The 20,871-nt window shown below is 52.5% G+C and overlaps 2 protein-coding genes across 2 annotated transcripts; both read right to left on the reverse strand.

Moving 5' to 3' along the window:
- Positions 1-1,477: 1,477 nt before the first annotated feature.
- On the reverse strand, positions 1,478-11,953 carry LOC137592580 (histone-lysine N-methyltransferase SETD1B-A-like). Its single transcript, XM_068310842.1, has 16 exons — positions 11,880-11,953; positions 11,593-11,733; positions 11,408-11,518; positions 10,521-10,791; positions 10,346-10,458; positions 9,431-10,270; positions 7,651-8,535; positions 7,322-7,570; positions 6,850-6,955; positions 6,438-6,770; positions 5,286-6,230; positions 4,424-4,581; positions 4,229-4,354; positions 3,237-3,356; positions 3,026-3,163; positions 1,478-2,828 (listed from the first exon to the last, which is right to left on the reverse strand). Exons 2-16 carry the CDS (start codon positions 11,728-11,730, stop codon positions 2,655-2,657), a joined length of 4,707 nt encoding a protein of 1,568 aa, XP_068166943.1. The 5' UTR covers positions 11,731-11,733; positions 11,880-11,953; the 3' UTR covers positions 1,478-2,654.
- Positions 11,954-12,250: 297 nt separating this feature from the next.
- Positions 12,251-18,368, reverse strand: LOC137593094 (calcium release-activated calcium channel protein 1-like). Its single transcript, XM_068311699.1, has 2 exons — positions 17,993-18,368; positions 12,251-13,480 (listed from the first exon to the last, which is right to left on the reverse strand). The coding sequence occupies exons 1-2, from the start codon at positions 18,104-18,106 to the stop codon at positions 12,935-12,937; spliced, it is 660 nt and encodes a 219-aa protein (XP_068167800.1). The 5' UTR covers positions 18,107-18,368; the 3' UTR covers positions 12,251-12,934.
- Between the last annotated feature and the right edge of the window lie 2,503 nt (positions 18,369-20,871).

The following is a 20,871-nucleotide window of genomic DNA, read 5'->3' on the forward strand; positions in this document are numbered from 1 at the left end:
CGGCATTCAGGGGGGAGGGACTACAGGAACATCAGTGTGACGCTGGATGGGTCGGGTCGGGCGGGGCTTTTTGCCCTGCTGCAGGGGGGGGCAGGCGGGGGGCAGCAGCGGCGTGCGGCCCTTGAGCTGCCTGTTGCAGCGCGGGGGGAGCAGCGGGCCCCTGGGGGCCAGCCAGGAGGATGTCAGGGTCTCTGATTTGGCCCGCTGGCCCACGACGACGGGGGGGCAGGTCTTGGGGGTGATAGTGGTCATGGTGCGCGTCAGGCCCCGCCCCCTCCTGGCGGCCAGCACGGGGGCCGCTGCAGGCTTCCTGTCTGGACCCTTCCTGTGTGGCCCCTGGGGCAGCTGGACTGGGCGGGGCCCTCCCACGGCCCCTCCCCCGGCCCCGCCCTGCATCCTGGCCTCCAGCTCCTTCAGGGCCTGCTGGGTGTCGGCCTGCAGCTCCGCCCTCACCTGAAGGATCCGCCCCTCCAGCTCCTTCCTCCAAGCCCTCCTGCTGGCCTCCAGCTTCTGGTCCAGCAGCGCAGACCACGCCTCCTGCCCCGCCCCCACCATCATCACCTCAGCCTCGCCCTCCCCCCACGCCCCCCCCTGTGAGGTCTTCATCTGCTGGACCCTCTGGATCAGCTCCAGGAGGGGGCGCTCTGACCGGAGCTGGCCCCGGACCTGCTGCCAGACCGCCTGCACCTTCACCTGTGCTGGGTTCTCCTGCTGCTGCGCCTGTGCCTCCTGCGGCCCCTGTGCCTCCTGCTGCTCCTGTGCCTCCTGCTGCTCCTGTGCCTCCTGCTGCCCCTGTGCCCCCTGCTGCTCCTGTGCCTCCTGCTGCCCCTGTGCCTCCTGCTGCTCCTGCGCCTCCTGCTGCTCCTGTGCCTCCTGCTGCTCCTGCGCCTCCTGCTGCCCCTGTGCCTCCTGCTGCTCCTGCGCCTCCTGCTGCCCCTGTGCCTCCTGCTGCTCCTGTACTTCCTGCTGCCCCTGTGCCTCCTGCTGCTCCTGTGCCTCACCGTTCACTGGGGCTGTCTTGGTTCCGTTGTGTCGGGCCTTCTGGACCAGGTCCCGGAGGCCCCCCAGTGGTCTGAGGTGTCCCCGTAGCTGCAGGAGGACGGCCTGGATCTTCAGCTGCTCCTGTGCCTCCTGCTGCTCCTGTGCCTCCTGCTGCTCCTGTGCCTCGCCGTTGACCAGGATCTGGGGCTTCGGTTCTGAGTCGCTCATCTCTGCGTCTGGTCCTTGCAGCTCTGACTCCAGTATGGGGGGGGGGCGGGTTCACCGCTGTGCCTTGGCAGGGGGAGGCGGGTTCACCACTGTCCCCTGAGACCCCGTACCGAGGGACCGGCGCAGAGCAACAACAGCAACAGAGAGCGGCTCCAGTGGATCAGAACCACTCTGTTCTGTCAGGTTCCGTCTAGAACCAGTCCCCTTGCCCCCCCCACACCCCCACACCCCCGTCTGCAGGCCCTCCAGCAGCTGGTGAACCTCCTGTTCTGCTGCAGCCGTGACAACCTGGAGCTCCAGGCAGCAGAAAAACAACGTCCTCCAGGGGGCCGGGGGGGCAGCACTCCACCGGGGGGCGCCGCCCCCCAGGGGCCGCACACCAACACGCTAGTTATAAAGGAAACAGAACAGACACGTGAGGCAGCCCTGATGAGGGGGGGGAGGTGTTGGCCCGCCTCAGGTGTCCCAGGCCCAGGGGGTGTGGCCAACCACTCAGGTGTCCCAGGCCCAGGGGGCGTGGTCGACTGCTGGAGGAGGGACTTCCTGGAAGTCCAGCATTCAGAGCGACTTCATGTGAGGTCAAAGGTCACCATTCAGTCAATCTGCTTACCTCAGCTCCTGATGATGTCATGTGACATCATCCTTCTCCGTTCTCTGGTAAGACCTGAACTCTGTAAACGTTATTGGGCGGAGCCTTTCGCTCCCGATGACCTCTGACCTGTTCCCTGAAGGCGTCATGTGATCCCACCTGCTGCTTCTGGTTGGTGCACACGGACTTCAGCGTCCTACGCTCCATCGGCGAGGAGACGGCGAGGAGGAGTCAGTGAGTCACGTGTTTTTAACTTGTTGAGTCACATGATCCTGTTTTCAGCCTGAACATTTTATTCTATTAGAAATAAAGGCAGAGACCAAAGCGATACGTATCGATCGATAGGATCCGTATCTGATTGGTTCAGAAGCAGCTCTGGTCTGATGTCATTCTGATCCAGAGACAGAACACGTTCTGATTGGCTGATTCATGAACACATCAAAGACACTGTTATTCTCTACTGTTTAAACTCTATTTTAACCTTAGCATTAGCCTCAGGCACTTCCTCTGGAATCTCTGCGTGCTGATTGGTCCGTTTTAAGGACGTCCCACGTCTAATCTGATCATTGGGAAAAAACTCAAACCAATACACAGGTCATGTGACCAATCATCCTGATTGATTTGCTGTTAGCGTTCCAGTGCTTCCTGGCTAGCGTCTGTTAGCGACACGTGACGCCATCCAGCTGCTCCTGATTGATGAGGCCACGCCTGTCATTAATCAGGAGTATTGATCAGGGTATTGATCAGCCCATCAGTGGTCACCACGTGGAGCTACAGCTACACCACTGATCCCTGATCAGGTCCCCCGATCAGCTCTGAGGCTCCTGTGCTCTTCATCAGGAGTCTTCCTCAGAGGTCAGTTGAGGGTCCCCCGGCAGGCGGGGGCCCCACACAGACACGGGATCTTGGTGTCCTCGATGGGGAACTTGTAGTCGTAGGTGATCTCCTCGTTCACGCCGATCGGCTGCCGTGAGTAGATCACGATCTTCTTCTGAGACTCCACCGTGATCACCTTAGCGTAGCAGTTGGGCTGCAGAGAGGACCAATCAGAGGACACGGTGTGACCAGGTGATGAAGATGAGGTGACGATGAAGACGAGGTGACGAGGTGATGATGAGGACGAGGTGACGATGAAGATGAGGTGACGATGAAGACGAGGTGACGATGAAGACGAGATGATGATGAAGATGAGGTGATGATGAAGACGAAGCTGGAGGCGGTACTCACGCTGCAGCTGTGGTTGATGAACCTTGACAGGTTCCCACACTTGGTGGCGTCGATGATGGCGTCCTGGTCGACCCGGAACAGGTAGCTGCTGCCAATGCCCGCCTCCTCGTAGCGCCGCTCCCTCATGTCAGCGACCACCTGGGGGCGCACTCTAGTTACAGTAACAGATTACTATCTGTGACCGTACTCTAGTTAAGTAATAGATTACTACCTGTCTGACGGTCTGGCCCACGTACTCGATTACCATCTCGTCTGCTGCTATTGGCTCCAGGGCGAACAGCCCCCACTCGTGGATCAGACTCCGGCTGAAACGAATCCGCTTCTTCCGGAACTGGTGGGAAACAACATGACCTGTTGTTGTTGTTGTTGTTGTTGTTGTTGTTGATGGTGTGTTGCTGTTGTTTTTTGCTGGTGATGTTGTTGTTGTTGACATTGTTGCTATCGTTGCCTTGATGTTGTTTCTCTGATTGTTGCTGCTGTCAGTGCCCATCGTGCTCACAATCACATCTGGACAGACCGACATGTTACTGACATAACTGGCGTGTTGCTGATGTGTAACTGACATGTTACTGAGTTGTTACTGGCATGTTACTGACGTGTTACCGACATGTTACTGACGTGTTACCGACATGTTACTGATGTGTTACTGACATGTTACAGACGTGTTACTAATGTGTTACAGATTTATTACTGACATGTTACTAACGTGTTACCGTCATGTTACAGAGGAGTTACTGATGTGTTACTGACATGTTACAGACGTGTTACTAATGTGTTACAGATTTATTACTGACATGTTACTGACGTGTTACCGTCATGTTACAGAGGAGTTACTGTTGTGTTACTGACATGTTACAGACGTGTTACTGCTGTGTTACAGATGTGTTGCAGATGTGTTACTGACATGTTACTGGAATGTTACTGGAATGTTACTGACATGGTACAGACGTGTTACTAATGTGTTACAGATGTATTACTGACATGTTACAAATGTGTTACTGACAGGTTACTGGAATGTTACAGACATGGTACTGATGTGTTACTGACATGTTAGATGTGTTACTGACATGTTACTGACGTGTCACTGATGTGTTACAGACGTGTTACAGCGTGGCTGAAACTAGGTAACAGGTCCTTAAATGAACTTCAGCTTCAGGTCTTCAGGTGACCCCGGTACGCACACCCATCCTCCTGACCTCCTACCTTCAGCTGGTTGAACTTGACCAGGTCGCTGTCGCAGCTGAACGAGGAGCGCAGGCGGCGCTGGTCAGACCTGAAGTCAGACCCGGAGCGCAGCGAGGTCGTCTGCTGGGCGGGGGCGCTGGTTCCCTGCTGAGACCAGAGTCAGACTTTACCAGAGAATCCTGGAGGAACCTGAGGGTCGAGTTGCTTCCATACCTGAGCAGCAGCGGTTGGGAGATCAGCCGCCGGCTTCGTGTGGTTCACGTATGTCTGTTTTTCTCTCTGGCTGATTCGGTAGAAACCTTCACTGCGAGCAGAACCGGACCGGTGGTGAGGCAGTCCAGATCTCTGGTCCTCAACGGGGGCTTTGATCAGTGGGCAGTGGTCAAAGATCATCCAGGACATGTAAGAGGGTACGATTCACACCAGCCAACTGACCTGAGGAACAGTTCACCCAAAAACCTTCACCAGGAAGTTCTAGTCCACAAAACGTGTGTGGAGCCTCTCCAGGCTGCAGGGTTCTGAACCCACAATGTATAACATGTAAGAAGACCCTGAACCCCAGAAACCCCCCACGCTTCATCCTGACTTGGTGGTTGCTTGGTTGGTTGGTTGGGTGGGTCAGTGTTTGATTGATTGCTTGTGTGGGTGGTTGTTTGGTTGGTTTGGTGGTTTGTTGGTTGGGTTAGTTGGTTGGTTCATTGGTTGGTTGGGTGGGTCAGTGGTTGGTCGATTGGTTGTGTGTGTTTGGCTGTTTGTTGGTTGGTTGTGTGGGTGGCTTTTTGAGGGGGGTTGGTTGGTTGGGTGAGTTGATTGGTTGGTTGGGATAACTGGTTGGTTGATTGGTTGGTTGGTTGGTTGGTTGGTTGGTTGGGTAGGTCAATCATTGATTGATTGGTTGTGTAGGTGGTTGGTTGGTTGTGTGAGTGGTTTTATGGGTGGTTGTTTGGTTTGTTGGGTGAGTTGGTGGTTGTATTGTGGTTGTTTGGTTGGTTGTTTGGTTGGTTGGGTGGTTACTTTGGGGTGAACTGTTCCTTTCAGCTCACACCTGCTCACCTCAACTGGTTTTAAAGGATATGGGGGTGGGGCGTCCACCGGATGTTCCTGATGCACCTGAAGCCATGGTCACACTCTTGCAGCCGGTCATACATGAACTGCAGTATCCGTCCATCCTCTTCATCCAGACCTTCCCTCCAGAACCGATGCAGGACCCTCCTCTCCTCACAAACGGACCTCCTCCGGTACCGATGAGGAGATCTGGAGCTCCTCCAAGACTGCCTCCATCTCATTTTTCGCCGCCTCAGCTGTTTTCTCCTCAGACAGCGTGTCTCGCTCCTGTTCTCCTTATCCAGGAGCCCCAGCATGTTCTCCAGCCCCTGGAGGGGCTTCACCCTCCTTCCTGAAACAATCCAGGAACCTCTACCGTCAGCAGAGTCTGAAGACTCAGACGGGCTCCATGACGACCCAGAGACAGGAGAACCCCCCAGGGAGTCCCAGAGCAGAGTCCTCTGAGTAGTCCTTCTGCCCGGGTGTCTGTGGGGCAGAATGAGGTCTCGTCCAGGAGTCTTGGGGGCTAACGCGTACGGGTTGGTGGGCGGGTATGGACCAGGGGGTGGGCTGATCTGGCCTCCTGCTGACATGGAATCTCTTCCTGGCGTCGCTGGAGCTCTCCCGGAGCTGAACTCAGGCCATCCGCTCTGGTCCTCTCTACCAGGTGTCGTGGGTCGATCCTGGTCTGACAAGACCGGAGGGTCAGAGGGACCCAGAACCAGCTCAGCGCTCAGAGGAGACGAGGACAGGTCTTCATCAGCAGAGTCCTCACTGTCCAGCTCAGCCATGATGCCCCTGCCCGGCGTCTGGGGCTGTTCCACCTCCACCGCCAGGGACGCTGGTCTGACCAGCAGGTCTGGATCACTGTCCACCAGGCAGCCTGTCGGCGTGACAGGCCTCAGGCTGCCGGGGGTCTCCTCGGAGTCCACGACCCATCCAGGGCCCCCAACCGCCACGCCCAGCTGGGGCTCCACTGCTCCGGAACACAACAAGAAAACATTAGAGACATCAAGAGTCTGATGTCAGGGTTCTGACTGGGGTCTGCTGAATACTGTTAATACACTCTACCAGTTAGCTCAAAGCGCCGCTGATGCTAACACCCTGTTCAGTTTGGCTGTACCCAGGAGGACCCCCCCCCCCTCCAGACGTGTTGGTGCTTGGCCGGTGCTCAGGGACTTACCTGGAGGTCCCGGGGGCGACGGGAAGCGCAGACGGTCCAGGAGTCTGTCCTCCTGACAGGAAGTGGTCTCCTCTAGCTCTTCCCTGGGGAACAGAACCAACCAGTCCTGCAGGTCCAGCTGACCACCGGGGGTCGTCGGGGTGACGGGGGGCTCCATCACCTCTTCATCAGATGACGTCATTGTGCACCGGCCACGCCTCTGGTCCTCGCCGCCCTCCTCCATGTCTGAGTAGGATGAGTCCTCCAAGCTGTCTGAAACCGACAAGTCCAACGAGTCCGACGAATCCCACGGTGATGAAGACGCCCCGCCCACCGAGGAGCTGCTGTCAGACTCTAGAGTCCGGAACAGGAAACAGTCATCACCCGAACCAATCAGAAGCTGGTCGTAAACCTAGGAGGCGTCTGAACGTACCGCCGAAGCGCCGCAGCTCATCGCCAGCAGCAGGGGAGACCACACCTTCATCCTGTGGGCGACCTTCTTCTTCATCAGAGGACTGATCACCAGCATCACCGTCACACTAATCACAACACGATCATCAGATCAATACGATCAGATCGATATGATCAGATCGATACGATCAGATCGATACCATCAGATCGATACCATCAGATCGATATGATCAGATTGATACGATCATATCGATACGATCAGATCGATACCATCACATCGATACCATCAGATCGATATGATCAGATTGATACGATCATATCGATACGATCAGATCGATACCATCACATCGATACCATCACATTGATACCATCAGATCAATACGATCAGATATCAGTCTGGACTGTTGTCCTTCAACAGGTTTCCTGACGCTCTACATACGTGTAAACACACTAGATGGTGACCCTCCCCCCCAGCAGGGGGCAGCAGTGTTTACCAGAACTAAAGGAGCAGCATCTTCATCATCGCTGTCCAGCTCCTGTGGTCTTGCGTGTCTGCGCCGGTGCCTGTCGGAGGCGGGTCTGTCCTGCGCCTGTGTCTCATCTAAAGCCAAAGAGAGACCGTCTGACAGAGACGCTCCGGTTGGAGGAACCCGCCAGGACCGCCCAGAACCCTCATCAGGAGAACGCGGACCCTTCTCCTCCTCGGTGGCGAGGGCGGGGTCGCCGGCTCGTTTCCTCTTCACCTGTGATTCAGGTGGGGGGGTCGCTGATTAAACACGGAGGGGGCAAACGGAGGACAGGGGGGCGTCTGACGGAGGGTTACCCTGAAGGATGGCAGCGGGGGCTTCTTGTGCGGAACGCTCCGTTTCTCCACGCTGGATCTCCTCACGGGGGAAACGTGTTCCTGGAACGGAACGGATCCATCAGGTCCCCTTCTGACGGGGGGGGCACCCGGAGGACTTACCTTGGCTCTCTGCTCCTGGCGGTCCCACCACGCCTCGAACACCCTGAAGGCGGTGCCCTCAATCACCCGGCGGGCGACGTCCTTCCTCACCGCGGCCTTCAGCTGGTCCCGGATGGCCTCCAGGACCCTGTCCACCATCACCTGGTGGGGGTCACCCCCCAGGGGCAGGGGGGCTGGAGGCGGCATCAGGGGGTTAAAGGGTGGGGCGGGCCAGGGGGGGCGGGGGAATGGTGACCTCTCATCCGGTCGCACAGGTGGGGGGTACAGGTGAGCAGGAGGGGGAACAGGGGGTGGCACCGCTGGGGGGGGTTGCACAAAAGTTGGTGGTGGAGGGATAGGGACGCGATGGCCCGGGGGCGGGGTCCAGCCCGGGGGCGTGGTCCAGCGCGGAGGCGGGGTCCTGCCCGGGGGCGGGGTCCAGCCTAGGGGTGGGGTCCAGCCCGTAGGCGGGGTCCAGCCTGGGGGCGGGATCGGGATGGTGCCGTTAGGAAGGCGAGGTGGGACTGGTGGGATGGCTGGGGGAAAGCGACCAATAGGGAAAGAGAAAGGCGTGGCTGGGGGCGGGGCTTGAGGCCTGATTGGAGGAGGAGTGCTGGAGGTGAGGAGGTGAACAGCGCCACCAAGAGGAGGGAAAGATGGAGGGGGGAGGGGAGAAGGGGTCAAAGCTCCAGGCTGGTTTCTGGACTGATGAGGATCCTCATTGGCTGGTTCCTCCTGGAGAGAAGAAACACCTGTGTGGTCCGGCTGGAGGACAAACAAACAAACAAACAAACAAACAAACAAACAAACAAACATAACTTTTGGGTTAAGGTTAGGGGTTAGGGTTGGGGTTTGGGGCTTGGGGTTTGGGGTTAGGGGTTAGGGGTTAGGGGTTAAGGTCGATATCTTTCTGTCCCATCAGCCTCATTTCCACGGCGTAGGGCGGTCTCCATGTCTTTAGTTTTCCATCAGGTTGAAGTACCTGCTGCTACTTTTCTAGTTCCTCGTTCATTGTGGTTCCAGGCGACCCGGCATAGACTCAAGGTCACATGACACATTACAGACTGCTGATTGGCCAATGGCCAGCATGCACGCGTTATCCTAGACGACACAAATCAATGGCTTCCAGAACAAAACAGTGAAGAGGCTTCGGTAGCCATAATGTTTCTTTCTGAAGTCGGGTCGGGTCAGGTGGGGTCAGGTGGGGTCAGGTGGGGTCAGGTTGGGTCGCGTCAGGTGGGGTCAGGTGGGGTCAGGTTGGGTCAGGTTGGGTCAGATGGGGTCAGGTTGGGTCGCGTCAGGTTGGGTCAGGTGGGGTCAGGTGGGGTCAGGTCAGGTGGGGTCAGGTTGGGTCAGGTGGGGTCAGGTGGGGTCAGGTCAGGTGGGGTCAGGTGGGGTCAGGTGGGGTCAGGTCAGGTGGGGTCAGGTTGGGTCAGGTGGGGTCAGGTCAGGTGGGGTCAGGTTGGGTCAGGTGGGGTCAGGTGGGGTCAGGTGGGGTCAGATGGGTCAGGTCGGGTCAGGTCAGGTCAGGTCGGGTCAGGTCAGGTCAGGTCAGGTCGGGTCGGGTCGGGTCGGGTCAGGTTGGGTCGGGTCAGGTCGGGTCACGCCGGGGGGGTTAACTACGCAGTGGAAATAAGGCTCAGGGTCTCAGGAGAATCACCTGACGGGTCGCTGTGGGGGGGGACAGTTCTGCCTCTGGTTCAGGAAACCTTTCAGCGTGTATGAAGTCGTCTGCTGGGGGGGTCTGGGTCTGGATCTGTCTCGTCAGAACCAGCACCGCCTGGGCAGTTTCATCCTCGTCATCCTCAATAAGACATGCTGGACGGGTGTCACCGAGGGGGGGGCAGGGTGAAGCTGGGCTGTCCTGAGGCTGGTCGTCCTCCCCCCTCAGTGAGGACTGACCGCTGACCAGCAGACTCTGGATGCGGGAGTCCAGACTCTGTCCCTGAGGCTGGGGGCCGCTGGGGGCCCCAGATAACGACGACTCGGCTCTCCATGCGAGGTCACGAGGGGGGGGGGACGCTGTGGATGGATCAATGCTGGGGGTGCTGATGGAGTCCTGACGTCCACCCGCTGGGGGGCCTGGGACCTCCTGGTCGCAGGAGTGGTCTGAGCAGGTCTCATGGGCCCACGGCCACGCCCCCTGCCTGCTGCTGTGGGCGGAGTCAGGCTGTGATTGACTGGTCTGGTGGTGCCGAGGGGGTTTGTGGGGGTGGAGCTCCCGCGCTGAAGGTCGGTGGACGCCGTGAGGCGGGGGCTCCGCCTGGAGGACGGGCGTGGCCTGAAGGCTGGAGTAGCAGGAGTCCTGGGACTGGGGGGTCGCCGAGAAGCAGGGCGTGGGGGGTGTCCCCAGACAATGGGGGGTGAGCCCAGAGCTGTGGGGGGTGTCCTGGTAAATACTGGAGTAGGCTGTGTCCAGGGAGAGGGGGGTGGCAATGGAGGGGCTGGGGTCGTCACTCCGGCGCTGGGAGGCGTCGCCCTGGTGCTGGGGGGCTTCGCCCTGTCAGAGGAAAGTGATCAGCTGTTGCTCAGGTGGTCCTGACTACTTCCTGTTTGGGCCAGGGGGGCGTCTTACCTGCAGGCGGTGGAGGAGGCTCTGGAGGGCCAACTGGCTGCTGCCTGCCGGTAACGACCGGGGGGGGTGAAGACCGCCGAGGAGCAGCTGCAGGTACTGGGTCCTGGTCTCACCTGGGGGGGCAGCATGTCAGTCCACCAAACAACACACAGGTGTCCGGGGGGGCAGGGCTCACCTTTGGGGTCCACCTCCACGCGGATGATGTTCCCCATCACGGACGTCTGGTGGAGCTCTCGGGCGGCGTCCCGCGCCCCCCGCGCTGTGTCGAACACCACCCTGGCCACGCCCAGGTGCCTCTTGTGGTGGGGGTGGTAGAACACCTCCACCTGCTCCGTGCTCCCGTACGGACGACACATGGAGGTCAGGAACGCCTCCCCCACGTTATCGTTAAGCCCCCAGAACGTCACCTCTCTGGGGGGGACGGGGCCCACGTACCAGTCATCCACCTGGGGGGTCAAGAACTGGTGGTAAGACTAGGAAGAGTAGTTAGAGTAGAGTAGAGTAGTTAGACTCTAACTTACTCTAACTACTCTACTCTGTAAGAGTAGTTAGAGTAATTAAATTAGTTAGAGTAGTTATAATGGTAGGAACAGTGGTAGTAGTAATAGTAGTAATGGTATTAATAGTATGATGATATTATGTCGCCTTAACCTCATTACTCTAGTATTAATACTATTACTATTACAAACTAAAATTATTACTAGCCTTATTATTACTATTATTATTACTATTATTATCACTATTATTATTACTATTATTATCACTATTATTATTACTATTATTATCACTATTATTATTATTACTATTATTATTACTACTACTATTATTATTACTACTACTATTATTGTTACTGTTGTTATTATTATTACTATTATTATCACTATTATTATTATTACTATTATTATTACTGTTATTATTACTATTGCTATTATAGATTTTTTTCGGGTCACAGGTCAGCTGATTTATTTACTGATTTATCTGCCGATTAATTTGCTGATTTATTGCTATCAATCAGAGGAGCCTGAGCGCTGATCGATCGCCCCCGGAAGCCACCCCCCCCACCTTGAATTTGGCCACCAGCAGCTCGGTCCTGTTCCAGCGGCTCCACAGGCGGCGGACGCGAGGGTCCCGGACCGAATCCACCGGAAGCAGCCCCACCGGTAAGTCCTGCACCTGCTCAGGTAAACAGACCGGAGTCACGGGACGCTCCGGGAGGCGGAGCGGACCGTCTGCGGACCGGAGCTCACCGGGATGTTGAAGCGCCAGCCGTCGTACCGGTACACCTTGTAGAGCCCTTTAGCCAATACCGGATCGATCATCAGTTTGGAGCTGGTCCAGCGGGGGGGCGTGTCGGCCCGGTTGTCCCGGTCCATCCCACTCATCATCACCTGGACACACACGGTGTTTACTGGAGCGGAAGCGACACGCCTCGACAGGTGAGGAGCATCACCTGAGCCCCCCCTCCCGCGGACACACCGCCCCCTCCCGCTGCGTGTCAGACAGCCGAACCCCCGGTACCGGGCCTGAGACTCACCTGCGGGGCAGAGACATGGCGGACAGGTGTTGTTGTTCGCCGGGGGCTCTAGCTCGTCACCGGGCGGAGAACGGATCCCTCCGCGGGGGGCGGGGCGGAAGAACACTAACAACCACCTGCGGAGGCGCGCGCCTCCGGTAGGGACAGGCTGTTGTCTGGAAACTGAACCCACATGACCTCCTGATGACGTCAGACCCCCTCCGACCCGACACACGTGGTGGGGGGGGGGGGGGGTACCGGTACCGGATTCTTTATTTAAACCAGAATCATCTCAGACACACGAACGTTTCACATGTTTTATTGCCCCCCCCCCCCACAGCTGACCCGAATCGGATCAGAGTCCCCTGATGACGTCACACAGCAGCTCACACACTCATGATACACACTGCCCCCCCCCCCCAGAACACAGCATAATGATTCAGTAAAGCAAAAACCAGGTGAGCAGTGGAACATCCCATAATAGTCCCTGGATCAGCCAATCACCAGGCTCGTTTGTGTAAACAACACACAGCAACACGTAAACACTACAAACCCCCCCAAAAAGACGCCACCACGCCTCAGACCGGGGGAGGAGCTGCCGCAGCCCCGCCCCTAATGACCCCTAACTGACCCCCACCCTCGCTGGTGAACACGTGACCCCAGATGATTGTCCAGGAACAGACATGGGTAAACAGCTGATTCTGTCACCATGGCAACCGGAGGAGGCTGACCAGCATCTCAGAAGACCCCGTTTGATTGGCCAGACGCGACTACCTGCTCTCACCTGCCTCCTGATTCCTGTTCTACCTGGCAACAGATTATCTACAGTAAACTATTCAACCAATCAGACGCAGCGGATTCCCCTGGGCCGGAGCCTCAGGCAGCTTTTAAATATTAAAATCAAATATTCATGAGCACATGACTGACAGGAACGTGGGAGTGGCTTCATGGTCCACAGGAGGTCCAGGTGGGACCAGAGCCCCCCAGGTGAAGCTGCTCCTTCACACCTGACAGGAAGCAGCATTCCTACAGGTGAGGCTGGCGGTCTGAGGCGGCGGCGGGGCAGGGGCGTGGCCTCAGGGGAACAGGACGGCGGCCTTCAGCTCGTCGTTCTCCGCCCGGTGGTCCAGCTGGTTCTGCAGCCGGATCACCTGCTCCAGCTCCCGGATCTGCCGGTCCGTCTTGTGGCTGACCAGCGTGCGGTAGAAGTGCACGGCGAACACGATGAAGACGAGGCCGAAGGGCACCATGATGCAGGTGGAGGCGATGGCGGCGGCCTGGCCAGAGCTGATGGTGCCGTTGTTCTCCTCGGCGCTCTTCAGGGGCAGGAACTTGACCCAGCACAGCAGCATGACCTCGGTCAGGAACAGCAGGGTGCCGATGACGGTGGAGAAGGCCCAGGCCAGCTCGATGTGGCGGTGCATTCGCTCGTGCGGCGACTCGTTCACCGAGTTCAGGTTGTGCACGTTGCTGACGGCCTCCAGGTTGGGCAGGATACAGGTGCTGATCATCAGTGCGAAAAGGTGCACTGCCACCAGGACCGTGGTGCAGGCGCTGAAGGCGATCAGCAGCCCCGGGGGGTAGCGGTAGTCCCGCTCCAGCTGCACCTCCACCATGGCCACCTGGGGGGGCAGAGGCACAGGTCATGTCAGGTGTTGGCACGCCCTACTGACGCTAACATGCCCTAATGACGCTAACACGCTGTACTGACGCTAACACGCCCTACTGACGCTAACACGCTGTACTGACGCTAACATGCCCTACTGACGCTAACATGCCCTAATGACGCTAACACGCTGTACTGACGCTAACACGCCCTACTGACGCTAACACGCCCTACTGACGCTAACACGCCCTACTGACGCTAACACGCTGTACTGACGCTAACATGCCCTACTGACGCTAACATGCCCTAATGACGCTAACACGCTGTACTGACGCTAACATGCCCTACTGACGCTAACACGCCCTACTGACGCTAACACGCCCTACTGACGCTAACACGCTGTACTGACGCTAACACGCCCTACTGACGCTAACACGCCGTACTAATGCTAACACGCCCTACTGACGCTAACATATGGTGTATATACACACATATATATACATGTATATATATAGTGTATATATATACTATATTTATACTAATATATATATATATATATATATATATATATATATAAATATAAACCACTATGTTTGACGAAGACAAATGGCTCCATAAGTGAGACACACGAGGACCGGAGCTAACTCGGCTAGCGGCCCCAACTTCCCGTAGACGCCTGAAGGTGACAGCGTGAGGTTTTCAAGAGACCTTATTCACATATAGAGGTGGGGATGAATGCTATTAGTGTTATTAATGATATTAATTTTATCATTATATTATTAATGCTATTAGTGTCATTAATAATATTTATTTTATTGTTATTATTGCTATTAATGATATTTTATTATAATGATATTAATGCTATTAGTGTTATTTATACCCGTCATTCCTGCTGTGTCTGCAATGTAGCCGCAAGAGGACACAAGCCAGTGTCTTATTGTGCCGGTCCCAAGCCCGGATAAATACAGAGGGTTGCGTCAGGAAGGGCATCCGGCGTAAAACTTTTGCCAAATCAAATATGCGAATCAAACCTATGACTTCCATACCGGATCGGTCGAGGCCCGGGTTAACAACGACCGCCATCGGCGCTGTTGACCTACAGGGCGCCGGTGGAAATTGGATTACTGTTGGTCGAAGAAGGAGAGGAGGAAAGTGCGTTCGCACGAAGAAAGAGAAGAGGAACACCAAGAGTATAGGACTAAGAGTAGGGACGTTGAATGTTGGAACTATGACAGGAAAAGGTAGAGAGTTGGTTGACATGATGCAGAGAAGAAAGGTAGACATACTGTGTGTCCAGGAGACCAGGTGGAAAGGTAGCAAGGCTAGAAGTTTAGGAGCAGGGTTCAAGTTGTTCTATCATGGTGTAGATGGGAAGAGAAACGGAGTAGGAATTATCTTGAAGGAGGAGTTTGTTAGGAATGTCCTGGAGGTAAAAAGAGTGTCAGATAGAGTGATGAGTCTGAAGCTAGAAATAGAAGGTGTGATGTTCAATGTTGTTAGCGGGTATGCTCCACAGGTAGGATGTGAGCTGGAGGAGAAGGAGAAATTCTGGTCGGACCTTGATGAAGTGATGCAGAGCATGCCTAGAAGTGAGAGAGTTGTCATTGGAGCAGACTTCAATGGACATGTTGGTGCAGGAAACAGAGGTGATGAGGAGGTGATGGGCAGGTTTGGTATCCAGGAGAGGAACGCAGAAGGACAGATGGTAGTTGACTTTGCAAAAAGGATGGAAATGGCTGTAGTGAATACTTTCTTCCAGAAGAGGCAGGAACATAGAGTGACTTATAAGAGTGGCGGTAGGAGCACACAGGTAGACTACATCTTGTGTAGACGGTGTAACCTGAAAGAGATCAGTGACTGCAAAGTAGTGGTAGGTGAGAGTGTAGCCAAACAGCATAGGATGGTGGTGTGTAGGATGACTCTGGTGGTGAGGAAGATGAAGAGGGCAAAGGCAGAGCAGAAGACGAAATGGTGGAAGCTGAAAAAGGAAGAGTGTTGCATGACTTTTAGGAAGGAGTTAAGACAGGCTCTGGGTGGTCAGGAGGTGCTTCCAGATGACTGGACAACTACAGCTAATGTGATCAGGGAGACAGGTAGGAGAGTACTTGGTGTGTCATCTGGAAGGAAAGTAGATAAGGAGACTTGGTGGTGGAATGAGGAGGTACAGGAGTGTATACAGAGAAAGAGGTTAGCCAAGAGGAAGTGGGACACTGAGAGGACTGAGGAGAGTAGACAGGAGTACAGGGAGATGCAGCGTAAGGTGAAGGTAGAGGTAGCAAAGGCCAAACAAGAAGCTTATGATGACTTGTATGCTAGGTTGGACAGTAAGGAGGGAGAGACTGATCTATACCGGTTGGCAAGACAGAGAGATAGAGATGGGAAGGACGTGCAGCAGGTTAGGGTGATTAAGGATAGGGATGGAAGTCTATTGACAGGTGCCAGTAGTGTGATGGGAAGATGGAAAGAGTACTTTGAAGAGTTGATGAACGTGGAAAATGAGAGGGAACAAAGACTAGAAGAGGTTACTGTTGTGGACCAGGAAGTAGCAAAGATTAGTCAGGATGAAGTGAGGAGGGCATTGAAGAGGATGAAGAGTGGAAAGGCAGTCGGTCCTGATGATATACCTGTAGAGGTATGGAAGTGTCTAGGAGAGGTGGCGGTAGAGTTTCTGACTGGGTTGTTCAACAGGATCTTAGATAGTGAGAAGATGCCTGAGGAATGGAGGAGAAGTGTGCTGGTGCCCATTTTTAAGAACAAGGGAGATGTGCAGAGTTGTGGCAACTACAGAGGAATAAAGCTGATGAGCCATACAATGAAGTTATGGGAGAGAGTAGTGGAAGCTAGACTAAGGGCAGAAGTGAACATTTGTGAGCAGCAGTATGGTTTCATGCCAAAAAAGAGTACTACAGATGCAGTATTTGCTTTGAGGATGTTGATAGAGAAGTACAGAGAAGGCCAGAGGGAGCTGCATTGTGTTTTTGTAGATCTGGAGAAAGCTGATGACAGGGTGCCCAGAGAGGAACTGTGGTATTGTATGAGGAAGTCTGGAGTGGCAGAGAAGTATGTTAGAACGGTGCAGGACATGTATGAAGACTGTAAGACAGTGGTGAGGTGTGCTGTAGGTGTGACAGAGGAGTTCAAGGTGGAGGTGGGACTGCATCAGGGATCAGCTCTGAGCCCCTTCTTGTTTGCCATGGTGATGGACAGGCTGACAGACGAGGTTAGACAGGAATCTCCATGGACTATGATGTTTGCAGATGACATTGTGATCTGTAGTGAGAGCAGGGAACAGGTGGAGGAGAAGCTAGAGAAGTGGAGGTTTGTCCTGGAAAGGAGAGGAATGAAGGTTAGCCGCAGTAAGACAGAGTACATGTGTGTGAATGAGAGGGACCCAAGTGGAATAGTGAGGTTAGAGGGAGAAGAGATCAAGAAGGTGGAGGATTTTAAGTACTTAGGCTCAACAGTCCAGAGCAATGGAGAGTGTGGAAAAGAGGTGAAGAAGCGTGTCCAGGCAGGATGGAACGGGTGGAGGAAAGTGTCAGGTGTGATGTGTGATAGAAGAGTTTCAAATAAAATGAAAGGAAAGGTGTACAAAACTGTGGTGAGACCAGCGATGTTGTTTGGTCTAGAGACAGTGTCACTGAAGAAAAGACAGGAGAAAGAGCTGGAGGTAGCAGAGATGAAGATGCTGAGGTTCTCTCTGGGAGTGACCAGGAAGGATAGGATCAGGAATGAGTACATCAGAGGGACAGCACATGTTAGAGGTCTTGGAGATAAAGTCAGAGAGGCCAGACTGAGATGGTTTGGACATGTCCAGAGGAGAGATAGGGAATATATTGGTAGAAGGATGCTGAGTTTTGAACTGCCAGGCAGGAGGCCTAGAGGAAGACCAAAGAGGAGGTTTATGGATGTAGTGAAAGAGGACATGAAGGTAGTTGGTGTGAGAGAAGAGGATTCAAAGGACAGGGCTAGATGGAGGAAATTGATTCGCTGTGGCGACCCCTGAAGGGAAAAGCCGAAAGGAAAAGAAGAAGAAGATTCCTGCTGTGTCTGCAGGTTGACTAACAGTGAATGAGGGATTCCTCTGATAACGGTCTGCTAGAACACACGGATGAACACTGAAATGACATGAAATGATAACATGACGAAATAATTACATGACGAAATAATTACATGAAATGATAACATGATGAAATAATAACACGATAAATGATGGCATAAAATGACTCCAACGGTACTAAAGTCAAATCGTTCGGCTAAAATGGTCTCGGTCGCTTCCTGGTGCTGCTGGACATTCTAGGTCTTACGGTGGATGACGTCAGACGAACATTATGACGTCACCGTGAAGCGTTACAAATGACCTTCTCGTGGGTCAGCGACGTGAACGCATCATCGCGGTAAAAGTAGCGCAGACGGGTTCGCCGGGCCTGGAGGCTGGTCTGCGCCGCACCGAGAGCGCCTCGTGCCGGCCTGAGGAGCCGCGCGGCCCCGGGGCACCGGGGCACCGGGGCACCGGGGGCCCACTCACCATCGCGAAGCCCGACAGCAGCGCCGACGTGCGGCTGGTGGCTTTGAGCTTGGCGCGGCTCAGGTAGAGTTTCCTCCAGGACAGAGCCTGCATGGAGTGTTCGCTCAGACTCATCCCCAACTTGGTCCGACTTCCTCCGAAGTTCAGGCGGTTCACACCGAACCGGATCCGGATCGACGGGAAGGACCGAAGTTCAGGCGGTTCACACCGAACCGGATCCGGATCGACGGGAAGGACCGAAGTTCAGGCGGTTCACACCGAACCGGGTCCGGATCGACACGGAAACGAGAGGCGAACGCGGGAGTTTGGGCTCCAACAAATGCGTCAGGGATTCCGCGGGGGGGGAAAAAGTTTTGTGAACAGCTGACTGTGGGAGGAAACACATCATACCCACAATCCACTGCTGCCAGGGGCCGAGGAGCGGAGCGCCCCCCGGTGGCAGCAGCAGAGAGCACACCCCACCTCACACCCTGTTGGTGACACTGTAATACTACAGTACTACTGTACAAATATTAATACAGTACTATAAATATTAATACAGTACTACATATACTAATACTGCCGTATCATCGTAATAGTACTATAAAATACTTGCATTGTCTCTACTGCACTACAGTAATACTAGTAGTATTACTGCCACTAACACTACTATACTACTGTAATACTACACTACTACTACTATTACTACTACTATACTACTAATACTACTACGATACTACTACTATACTACCTCTACTAATGATAATACTACGACTACTATACTACCATTACTACTACTTCTACTACGATACTACTACTACTACTACTACTATACTACTGCTACTTCTACTACTGTACTACTACTACTACTGTACTACTACTAATACTGTACTAGTACTACTACTATTCTACTACTACTACTATACTACTACTACTGTACTACTAATGCTATACTACTAATATACTACTACTACTACTATACTAATAATATACTACTACTACTACTACTACTATACTACTAATGCTCTACTACTAATAATATACTTCTACTACTATTTTTTTTAAATTTTTTTAAATTTTATATACTGATTATAATCCCCGCAGGGAAATTAGTAGCACACTCTAGTTAGTTCAAATCAAGTCATGTATATGTGTGTGTGTGTGTGTGTGTGTGTGTGTACAGGCCCTGAACACACACACAGGGGGGACCTGTAGGCATGCAGAGGAGGTAGAGCGGCGGTCAGCTCCTTTATTGGTGCGCCCCAAACGAACAACTCATAAGGGGGACGGCACCTTGCTCAAGGGCACCTCGGCAGTGTTCCAGAGGTGAGCTGACACCTCCCACCGTCAGTACACCTCTGGAGGTTCTTTTTGGGAAGAGCCCAAAAACTATACTACTATACTACTACTACTATGCTATTACTAATAATGCTACTACTATACTACTGCTATACTACTACTACTGCTACTACTACTACTACTACTACTAATAATAATAATACTATACTACTACTACTGCTACTACTACTACTACTACTACTAATAATAATAATACTATACTACTACTACTACTACTACTAATAATAATAATAATAATAATAATACTATACTACTACTACTACTACTACTAATAATAATAATAATAATACTATACTACTACTACTACTACTAATAATAATAATAATACTATACTACTACTACTACTACTAATAATAATAATAATACTATACTACTACTACTACTACTACTAATAATAATAATACTATACTACTACTACTACTACTACTACTACTACTACTAATAATAATAATACTATTCTACTACTACTACTACTACTACTACTACTACTAATAATAATAATAATAATACTATACTACTACTACTGCTACTACTACTACTACTACTACTACTACTAATACTATACTACTACTACTACTACTACTACTACTACTAATAATAATAATACTATACTACTACTACTACTACTACTACTACTACTAATAATAATAATAATACTATACTACTACTACTACTACTACTACTACTAATAATAATAATAATAATAATAATACTATACTACTACTACTACTACTACTACTACTACTAATAATAATAATAATAATACTATACTACTACTACTACTAATAATAATAATAACAATAATAATAATACTATACTACTACTACTACTACTACTACTACTACTACTAATAATAATAATAATAATAATAATACTATACTACTACTACTACTACTAATAACAATAATAATAATAATAATACTATACTACTACTACTACTAAACCAGCAATGAAGTGAAAACATCCCAAACAAATTTCTTACCATTAACATCTAAAAAGATATAAAAGAAGGCATTTTTTTACGTTGTTGTTTGTTTGTATGTTTGTTTGTTTTTGTGTTGTTTGTATGTTTGTTTGTGTGTTTGCCCTCCGTGGGGTTTGAAGTCTTCTTGGGGTGTATTTTAGGAGAAGAGGAGCGTTGGCTCCATGTTTACATGGATCAGTCTGAGGAATGAAGTGATGATCAGACAGACAGGAGACTCGTGGTGTTCTGTCACCATGTGACCCAGAGCCTGATCCAGAGCCTGATCCAGAGCCTGATCCAGAGCCTGATCCAGAGCCTGATCCAGAGCCTGATCCAGATCAGGGAGGTCAAACTACACATGTGGAGGGGGTAGTGACAAAAAAGGGATTGAAACATCACCACCAACACAAAGCCAGGACAGATTAAAATCATTCAAATGTATTAAGATTTGTGTGTCTGAAAGGTAAGAATTAAATGCCGATGGCTTCTGATCGGATCTTTATTCTGGGGAAGCAGATTTTCGTTCTGTCCTGTTTACATAACTGGATGTTCTCTGAACACTCCTGATGTCCCAACA

This window comes from Antennarius striatus, chromosome 3, assembly GCF_040054535.1.
Source record: "Antennarius striatus isolate MH-2024 chromosome 3, ASM4005453v1, whole genome shotgun sequence".
NCBI lineage: Eukaryota > Metazoa > Chordata > Actinopteri > Lophiiformes > Antennariidae > Antennarius > Antennarius striatus.

Excerpts from the sequence above, each read along its gene's own strand:
- LOC137593094 (XM_068311699.1), bottom strand. The coding sequence starts at position 18,106 with ATGAGTCTGAGCGAACACTCCATGCAGGCTCTGTCCTGGAGGAAACTC. Across the intron at positions 13,481-17,992 it reads TGCTGTCGGGCTTCGCGATG|GTGGCCATGGTGGAGGTGCA; the intron begins GTGAGTGGGCCC and ends CTGCCCCCCCAG.
- LOC137592580 (XM_068310842.1), bottom strand. The coding sequence starts at position 11,730 with ATGATGAGTGGGATGGACCGGGACAACCGGGCCGACACGCCCCCCCGC. Across the intron at positions 11,519-11,592 it reads GCTGGCGCTTCAACATCCCG|GTGCAGGACTTACCGGTGGG; the intron begins GTGAGCTCCGGT and ends TTACCTGAGCAG. Across the intron at positions 10,271-10,345 it reads GCCTCCTCCACCGCCTGCAG|GGCGAAGCCCCCCAGCACCA; the intron begins GTAAGACGCCCC and ends TTCCTCTGACAG.